Raw genomic sequence first — 9,409 nt, 5'->3', positions numbered from 1 at the left:
TTTGTTTTGTTGCACTCTCCAAACCTCTGGACTGAGTTAGATGTCGAATACTGAACTGATTCCATTCATATTTTTATGTGTGTATGTGTGTTTTTGTCTGTGCAGTATTAGTTTCCTCACCTAAGAACTGAGGATACAAAATCACCACTCATCAAACAAATCTGAAATCAGGGTAAAAATAAATATAACAGCTCTCTTTTATTACTGCAATACAGGGACTCTTAACACAATGGGACGTGGCAGTTATTTAAACTAATTCACAAAATAAAGGCTGGAACCACTAGTCAAAGTGGATGATCCTGTTTGCAGCACGGCAAACAGCCGATAACAGTACATATGATTTTATTGATTTCTTGAGAAATATGGTCTTGAAATTGTTCTCTGCCTTGTCCCTTTGGTAACTTTGCGTAACACTAACTTTGAAAATGTATGTGCACCCTTCATTCATCGAATATTCACCAATATTCTTAGTGGCCATGGAAGATATTAATATCATTGAATTTGATAGTTCATTAAATAAAATAAAAAAACAGAACATATATATTAGATTACTTAAGTGCAGTATCTCTGAAACAAGGCAATCATTTTTAGAGAAAATATCTAACTCGGAAAAAAATATTTTATAAATCATTCTTTGTACATTGAAATATTCTTACAAATATATAAAAGTAGTGCTCTGTACATGAAATTCTCTCACATAGATTTTTGTTATGTTTAGAGTTTCTTATTGCCTAAAAAAGCTGATTTTCTGCGACTGAGTAAACCTGATCTGGGCTCGGTTCATTCAGGCCGATCAAAGACTCCAGGAGGTAGGTGCTCGACTCGTACTGTGGCAGATTCACAGAGCTGAACAGCTGTAGACTGCAAATGCTGTCGGGGTGTCTGTATCCTTTAAAGGAGCTGTGCAACAGTCCAGAGGGGTAGTCGCTGCCGAAGAACTCCAGGTCGGAGTCGGAGGACAGACTCAGGTCCATGTACCTCCCTGAGGAAAAGTCCAGGGTGGGGGAGGGCGTGTTGGGGAAGTCCTCGAGAGAATCGTTGTCAAAGAAGTCTGTGGCTTGGTTTGCGTTCTCGTCGAGGTAATCCTTCAACGAGGCCCTGCTTACACTGTCTTTGAGTGTGTTGGCTGTAAGTGGTCCCGTACTGTCAGTAGTTGTGCTGTTTGTGGCCATGTTGCCACTGTGCTGTGTCAGTGGTTCCCCTGTGAGACGCAGCTGATTGCACAGAGAGTAGTTATTGTTTTCAGAGTCACAGATACTAAGGGAACAGGGATATGTCTTAGTGTGACTCTGACTCCCAGTGAGGTGTCCTCCTGCGTCAGAGTCAGAGGAGGTGCAGGAGGACTCGGTCATGTCGCTGCAGCAACTGTTCTCCTCCACGACTAACCGCTCCGGGATGAAAGGGAAGGAAGGGGTGGGTGGCAGAGTGAGAGGAAGGCCGTCTTCCTCCATGGTGAACCCAAAGGGGCAGCTCTTTTCCTGTGGACTCTGCACTGCACAAGCCTCGCCCTGGTCCTCGTACTCCACTAGGTCCTCTGGAAGCTCCGCCTGGTCCTCTCTGCACAGTGTTTCATCGGAAAGGCATCTCTCTAGTTCAAGCCTCATACCAGTGTGGATGTAATGGGTCTGCACACGTCTGGAGTCAAACTCAGTGCGTCCATGAGTGTTTCCGCAGCCGTCTTTAGTGCAGCCACATGGGAAGTTTAAGCGGTCCACCTGTATTTGTAAAAAGAATAGTGTTGTGGGTACTTAATGTCAACAATGTCAAAAAATGAAAAACAGATGCATGTGAATTCTGTTTTTTTGTTGATAAATCCAACGTCTACTGACACTATAAAGTAAAGAAAAAAATGTTAAACTCCTAGAAAAAAAATATTACCCAGTGGGATGGGTGATTTAAGTAATAATATCTATATTTGTACACTATTCTCTAAAAAATAATAAATAATAACAAATAAACAAGAGTGAAAATACATGAAAAAAGTCATGGAAGAGTATGTAAATATATAAAAACGTGTGACTGATTAGGTAAAATCAGGGATTGTGGTCGGTAGAATAAGTTTTAAACTGCGATTTGGATCAAATAAATTGACAGTTTATGCAATATAACACCACAAAATGTATATATAATCAGAAATTAGATTAAGATGTTAGCTTAGCATAATAAGATATAAAGTAATGGATAAAAGGCCAAAACACTAAAAGTAAAGTAAAAAGGTTTGCAATAGATCACTAAAATATGTACATATCCAATAATATCCAAATCCAGTCTCCAGTTTCTGCTAATCTTAGAATGAAAGCAAACAGACCCACACCACATAAAAACATATAGTTTATAACCTGCTAGTTTTACTGTAACAGAGGTATCATTCGTCCAATTTCAGGTGCAAAAAACATCCAATCCTCCTCACTGCAAGTAATCATGTGTATATATAAGAGTCGTACCTGGCACTTGATTCCTGCTAGACTGCACGCACAGGTCTCTGGCTCACAGAAGCCCTGACAGTCACATCCACACGCCTCTCTAGAAAGACGCAGGAAGTGAAGTTGTCTCTTCTCCTCCCTGTCGACGCGCTTCACCCCTGCCGCCTGGAGGAGCGCCTGCCGCTGTTTGGAGGAGTATGGCTGAAGGAAACCTCCGTCCTTGAGGTCTGAATCACTGATGTGGATGTCGCTGTCTTCCTCTGGGATTTGATCCACAGTCAGCCTGTCTGCTTCCTCCTGGTCCATGGCTCCGCTGGTGATCAGCTGGAATCAAAACAACAGGTCGCGTGAGAAGACTGAAGCATTGATGAGCCTTCTAATACAAACTAATGTACAAAGGCGGTGCACTTACTGTGTGCTTTAATGCCTTGAACCTCTCTTCTATTCGTTTTTCTCTGAGCCTCTCTCTACGTCTGTGCCGTTGCTCCAGTGCATGCTCAGCCACGGTGTAGCTTTGAAGAGTGCTGTGCGTCCGCACCATACCCAGGGTGGCACCTCCTCGCCTGGGCACACTGGTGAAGCCCTGGCAGCGGGGGAAGCTGAACACTGTCACCCGGTCAAAGCGCACATTGCTCTGTGAACCCTGGAGCTTTGGCCTCTTCAGGTTGGCGCACACTGGTTCGGTAAGAAGAAAGACACAAATCATCAGAAAAAGTGAAGCACTGTCAGGATTCATCATCTGCTACTTTGAAAGGTAAAAGCATAATAATTTAATCAGAAACAAATTAAAACAGATCATAATTTTTGTCTACATTGAATCTATCAATGTTGTACAAGTAATTTCACAATGACATAAATGAACCACGACTCCAGATGATGACCTGTTTGAGTGTCCAACAACCACTGTTTTATAGAATCAAAGAAGAAGTTTCTAGGTGTGGTGTTCCTCGGTTCTTCAGCTATGGTGTTCCAGGTGTGAGCTGCTAGATAAGAAAAGGCTGACTGTGCAAAGCTACCATATGGTATTTTAAAATCCCCTCTGGCAGTGGCTCTGGTAAATTACTTCTAAATTGGTTAAATGTATTCAGTGAGTGGAGAGGGGGCTAAGCCATGCAAGATTTTACACACCATTTCAAGATGAATCGTATTTTCCAAATTTAAATGGCGTATTCATTTAAAATTTTCTTATTCGATTTTTTTAATCTACTAACATTTGTATTTGTTCAGGTTGTGATGCGATTCACCTGTCATACAGTAGCTTACGTATGAAAGAATCATGACGTGCACATGGCCACTAGGTGACACACTAGTTACTTCCCTAGAGTCACTTGGGTCAATAGTTGAACATGTATGAGGAAAAGAAAGACTGAAAAACAGCCTTCTAATGGACGGATCAACCGGATTGAACCAGGCTATACCTGCTCTTCTTTGGAGGTTTACCAGAACGTAATCAGACTCTTTCTGCTGCTTTAGTTGTTAATATCCACCAGGTTACTGTTTTGATTCAACAGTTTATCTTCAACAAACTGTCCAACCTTCACATATATCTGAGGCTGAACTCACGTGGCAAAGGTCAGTAAACAACAGAGAGCAGCTGACTAATCTTGTCTCAGCTGCTCTGCCTGTCCGAGCTGCTCCACACTGGGGCACTGTTTGCACCGGTTGTGAGTCCTGGTAACTCAAACAAACAAGGCTGAAACTGTACCACTCAGAGTGCACAACAATACCTGCAGAGTATTTTGTCATTGCAGCCCTTGTGTGCGGCTTTGTGATATCAGTATCAGGCCATTTGATATGAGCTCTTTAAAGGGAGCTTGCTATTCAAATCAATTCCACGATGCTCTATCGCCCAGGCAAATGATCTTCCACGCCACTGGACAGACAGGCCAGAGACAAGTCCTTCTTGGCGCATTATCTAGAGCTGCCCCTTAGGTTAGCATTTTCATATCAGCGAGTCATCACGGTGCTGCTGCAGGGCGATAAGAGACACTCCTATTTAACACTGATGGGAGAACCGCCCGATAAGAGGTTTGCATTTTTTGAAAGGGGGGGGGACAGCGGCCGTTGGTGTGGGGACTTACTGGGTGGACTGGTTAGGGAAGACAATCTGTGAGGGGGGAAATCCTGGTTGTTGGAGGAGCTGCTCTCCCCGTCGGACTCCCACTCCGAGGTTGCAGGCGAGGAGAGGGAGGAAAGAGGAGAGGAGGAGGAGGAGGAGGAGGACGCGAACAAGAACGAGGAGGAAGATGAGGAGGAGGAGAAGTGGCAGGGGTTGTCATCCACCTCGGCATACTTCCTTTTAAGTATGCCTCTCATTGTTTGGCTGTGGTGGTTGATATACATTCTGCAAGAACACAAAGAAAAAAGGTTTAGACATTCAACATATATGGTGATAAATCCATAGATCAATATTTAAGAGGCAAAATATATAGAAGTATGACATTGTGTGTCTCTATCCAGGCAGCAAGACCATAAAATGAAACATTAAACAAATCAACAAATTGATAATGCATAACAACTGAGTAACACATGAACAAGTCTGGACTCTGTCCAATAAAACATCTTTTGAAAATGACAACCGGAGGAATGACAGATCTTTCCCCTTGAAAGCTGCAGCTCTGCTGGTCGAGCCGGTTTCATGCCACAAGTTTGTTTAGGCTAATTAGATCTTGATAGTGATTATCCTACAAACTGATGTTTCATGAGTGTGCAAGTGCTAGCTGAAATCCTGCTTTCACATACAACCAGCTGAGCACTTGAGAACAGGAAGAAAAATCAACAGCTCTTTTTCTTTCCCCTGCAGAGTAATTAACATTCCAATGATTCCTCAAGTTTTTTTTGTGAAGAATATGTGGAAACAGACCGTCCAATGGCTATATGCTGAGGGCTGGGAGGTGCAATGGTTCAACTGGCTGCTATTTTTGGATGTGTACAGGGAAAATAAATCCAAAGAAGAGTCATTTTCAGGGCAACAAAGCTAAGCAGGACTGCTGAAGGTTACTTAGTCAAAGAAAATCTAAGCAAAAAAAAAACTATTATTAGACTAGTATTACCTTTTTCAAATGGGATCCAAAACACAAAGATAAATACCACAGTACTGTAAGGGAATAAGAATAAAGTGTTTGGAATCTGGAATTAGAGCTTGTGGTATTTTGTCTCAAAAATGAATTAAACAATTGTTCATCACATTTCTTGGTATTTTATTTCCTGTCAATCAGCAAATATATTCAGCTCTAGTTTGGTTTAGATACTGACAAATCTGTGGGGACTCATTCCAGTATAGGCAACAGTAATACAAGCAGCTGACCAGGATTCAGACTGACCCTCTGTTAAGTCCCTGAGAGAAGGGAAGCGAACGCTCAACTTAACACGAGCCAGGGAAAAAACAGTACAGCTTGTGCATTTTCTAAATGAAGAAAGAGCACGCCAGGTGACCAGTGACATTTCTCCTGGTCAGGAGGAAGCGGTATGAACCACTGGCTGCCATTTGTGTTTGCACAAGACAGCCTGTACTCTGCCACTAATACACAGGCTTCTACAAGACAAGCGGGTTTCTGATAATCTGTAGTAAGCAAATACCCCAAAACCAATGAGGCTGTGTGTGTTAGTGTGTGTGTGCGTCTGTGTTTGTGTGTGTGTTTGTGTGTGTGCGTGTGTGCTAGTGTGTGCATGTGTGCAGTCTGAGTGAGCAACTTCCTGGATCTATCAGCAAAGAAGAGGTGAAACAAGAGACAGCTTATTGTGCCATTTCACAGTTTACACAGTAGAAGCCTGCGCTGTGGAGACAGTGAGGTGTAAAGGGATTTATCTGCACTGAAAACACATCCGCGCTACTCTTCAGCGTTCCTAAAATAAAATAAAATGACAGCATTTCTAATTAGCTCGCCACCGTAGTGGCGTCTCCTGTCCCAATTACATCACATATATTACATGTAATATCTGACAAGAGCAGAGACACTCTGCTGTGCATGTGGGTACCCAGAGACCACATCAATAATTTAAAGGTTCAAAGCAGCAGCAGCAGCAGCAGCAGCAGCAGCAGCAGCAGCAGCAGCTTGGTGCACGTGCGCGTTCACGTGGAGCAGGAGGTAGTGGTGGGGTTATACTGCATTAATGTACTGGAGTTGTTAACAATAGACGTTTTGTGCAATGTGCAATCTGTTTACAATGCAAATACTATTCATATTCTAAATTGTTTTGGTATTTTATGCATTTATATTGCAATTTTACCTTTCAGTACTTTGGTCCAATTTTTGACTGTCCTCTTTGCTACTGTAACACCAAGAATAAAGAATTATGTCGTTGTACCTTATCTTATTTTATGGGGGTAATGAGTGTAAAATATGTTTACAATGATATTTGTGCTGTTCGATCTTCTAGTCCCCACAGGAGTGTCACACCTGGTGGTTTGATTGGAGCAGAGCAGAGTCGTCTTCAATTGAATTAAGTTCAAGACATCGTTATTTGAATGGCGCCAAATCGCATCATACTTTATCTTAAAGTACTTTACATTGTAAAGTTGAACCTAACAAAATGGTAGAGAAACCCGTGGGGGTCTCCTCTGAAACAAGTAGATACCTCCACAACCACGTCCGGTTGGGGTGCGGAGAAGAACAGGAGAGAGGGAGTTTCCTGTTTGTCTCCCTCCTGCCCCCTCCTGTCTCCCTCCTAACTGTCTTCCTCCCTCCTGTCTCCCTCCGGTCTGTCTCCTCTCTCTCTCCTCCCTCCCTCCCTCCTGACTGTCTCCTGTCTCCCTCCTCTCTCCATCTTGTCTCCCTCCTGTCTCTCTCCTTTCGCTCTCCTGTCTCCCATCCTCTCTCCCTCCTGTCTCTCTCCTGTCTCCCTCCTGCCTCTCTCCTGTCTCCCTCCAGTCTCTCTCCTGTCTCCCTGCTTCCCTCCTGTCTCTCTCCTGTATCCCCTCTTGTCTCTCTCCAGTCCCCCTCATCTCTCTCTCCAACTCCCTCCCTCCTCTCTCTCCTGTCTCCTTGCCTCCTCTCACCCTCCTGTCTCCCTCCTCTCTCCCTCCTGTCTCTCCCCTGTCCCTCTCCCTCCTGTCTCTCTCCTGTCTCCTTCCCTCCTGTCTCTCTCCTGTCTCCCTCTCTCATCTTTCCCTCCTCTCTCCCTCCTGTCTCCCTCCTCTCTCTCTCTCATGTCTCCCTCCTCTCTCTCTCCTGTCTCTCCTGTCTCCTTCCCTCCTGTCTCCCTCCTCTCTCTCCCCTGTCTCGCTCCCTCCTTTCTCCCTCCTGTCTCTCTCCTGTCTCCCTCTCTCCTCTTTCCCTCCTCTCTCCCTCCTGTCTCCCTCTCTCTCCCCTGTCCCTCCTGTCTCCCTCCTCTCTCTCTCCCTTCTCTCTCCCTCCTGTCTCCCTCCTCTCTCTCGCCTGCCTCTCTCCCTCCTGTCTCCCTTCTGTCTCCCTCCTCTCTCCTTCCTGTCTCCCTCTCTCCTCTCTCCCTCCTCCCTCCCTCCTGTCTCTCCTGTCTACTTCCCTCCTGTCTCCCTCCTGTCTCCCTCCTGTCTCCCTCCTCTCTCTCTCTCCTGTCTCTCTCCCTCCTGTCTCCCTTCTGTATCCCTCCTCTCGCCTTCCTGTCTCCCTCCTCTCTCTCTCTCATGTCTCCCTCCTCTCACTCTCCTGTCTCTCTCCCTCCTGTCTCTCCTGTCTCCTTCCCTCCTGTCTCCCTCCTCTCTCTCCTGTCTCTCTCCCTCCAAACTCCCTCCTGTCTCCCGCCTGTCTCCCTCCTCTCTCTCTCCTGTCTCTCTCCCTCCAAACTCCCTCCGTTCTCCCTCATTTCTCCCTCCTCTCTCTCTCCTGTCTCTCTCCCTCCTGTCTCCCTCCTGTCTGTCTTTACAGCCACAGTCTCATTTCAACCACAGTAAACTTCCTCCGCTGCTCCACAACACGGTCTCGCTCCGACACTACAACTCGTTCCCGTCTCTAGTGACACAACACAGAACGCGTGAACCTGAAACATCCACAGTTAAACATCGGTGCTGAATGTCCACGAGTTCCCAGATTCCACAGTAAAGCAGCTTCCCACACAAAGTCAACACAAAGTGATCAGAAAAACGATCTCCTTCTGATATTAACCATCAAATCAGATAGTTACTCACCAGGTCCAGGGCAGAGGCATAATAAACAGAGGAGCTGAGAGAGACGCGGGTTGATCGTCCTGTCCTCAGAGCAGCTGAGCAGTGTGTGTGCGTGTGAGTGTGAGTGTGTCTGTGTGTGAGAGGATACACAGTTGTACTAGTGTGTACATGAGAGCTGCCAGAGACACAACATGCAAAGGCAAGATAGTTCTCCCCTCCTCCCCACACACAGGTCGCGCATGCGCACAACCGGCGGTAAAACAAGTTAGTTGTCCTGATAAGCAGAGGTGGTGAAAGTACTCACCTCCTGTACTCAAGTATAAGTGCAGATACCTGTGTTAAAAAGGGCTCCAGCAACCGTGTTGGTACTGATTCAAACTCTTTACTCAAGTAAAAGTAGAAAAGTACGGGTACTGAAATGCACTTTGTTTTCCTCCGGTTTTATCTGTGCACACAAACTGCGACTCATGTCACATTGAAGACTATTTATTTGAACCACTCTTACTTTAATCAAAATAAAAAAAAAAAATTAATACAACGGGATTCAAAGCAAGAAAATATTTGTGAGCATGAAAAACTGTCAAGTAGGCATTGAATGAAATATTCAGGTATGGTAGTTTTGTTGCGCTGCTTCGTCATAGATGTTATCAACGTTATCAGTGAAGATGGCAAATTCCTTACTATCTTCCATGTAATAACTCCCTGTCAAGGACATTTGCGCTGGTCCTCTTCTCTGCGATTGATTCTCCGTCTCTTATCTGTTTCGTCTTGGTACGTACTTTACGTCGTTGCGTATGTTGCGCTTGATATTCACCAATAGGTCGTCTTTCCTATGTTAATGTCCATTAAGGTTTATATATGTCTTGATGTTGGAAATTATAATAATTAACCACAAAAAAAA

At 44.7% G+C, this 9,409-nt stretch overlaps 1 protein-coding gene across 1 annotated transcript; it reads right to left on the bottom strand.

Annotated features, from left to right (window-relative positions):
- Positions 1–167: 167 nt before the first annotated feature.
- Positions 168–8,652, bottom strand: csrnp1a (cysteine-serine-rich nuclear protein 1a). The gene is made up of 5 exons (XM_062404419.1): positions 8,530–8,652; positions 4,505–4,767; positions 2,836–3,098; positions 2,445–2,747; positions 168–1,715 (listed from the first exon to the last, which is right to left on the bottom strand). The coding sequence occupies exons 2-5, from the start codon at positions 4,764–4,766 to the stop codon at positions 732–734; spliced, it is 1,812 nt and encodes a 603-aa protein (XP_062260403.1). The 5' UTR covers position 4,767; positions 8,530–8,652; the 3' UTR covers positions 168–731.
- Between the last annotated feature and the right edge of the window lie 757 nt (positions 8,653–9,409).

This window comes from Platichthys flesus, chromosome 14, assembly GCF_949316205.1.
Source record: "Platichthys flesus chromosome 14, fPlaFle2.1, whole genome shotgun sequence".
Taxonomy (NCBI): domain Eukaryota; kingdom Metazoa; phylum Chordata; class Actinopteri; order Pleuronectiformes; family Pleuronectidae; genus Platichthys; species Platichthys flesus.
This window is presented reverse-complemented; position numbering and strand designations above follow the sequence as displayed.

What these genes read in the sequence shown, in the direction of transcription:
- csrnp1a (XM_062404419.1), bottom strand. Translation starts at nt 4,766, where the DNA reads ATGTATATCAACCACCACAGCCAAACAATGAGAGGCATACTTAAAAGG. An exon ending in TTCCCTAACCAGTCCACCCA is followed by an intron (nt 3,099 to 4,504) that starts GTAAGTCCCCAC and finishes TTACCGAACCAG; the next exon opens with TGTGCGCCAACCTGAAGAGG. An exon ending in TCAAGGCATTAAAGCACACA is followed by an intron (nt 2,748 to 2,835) that starts GTAAGTGCACCG and finishes TTTTGATTCCAG; the next exon opens with CTGATCACCAGCGGAGCCAT.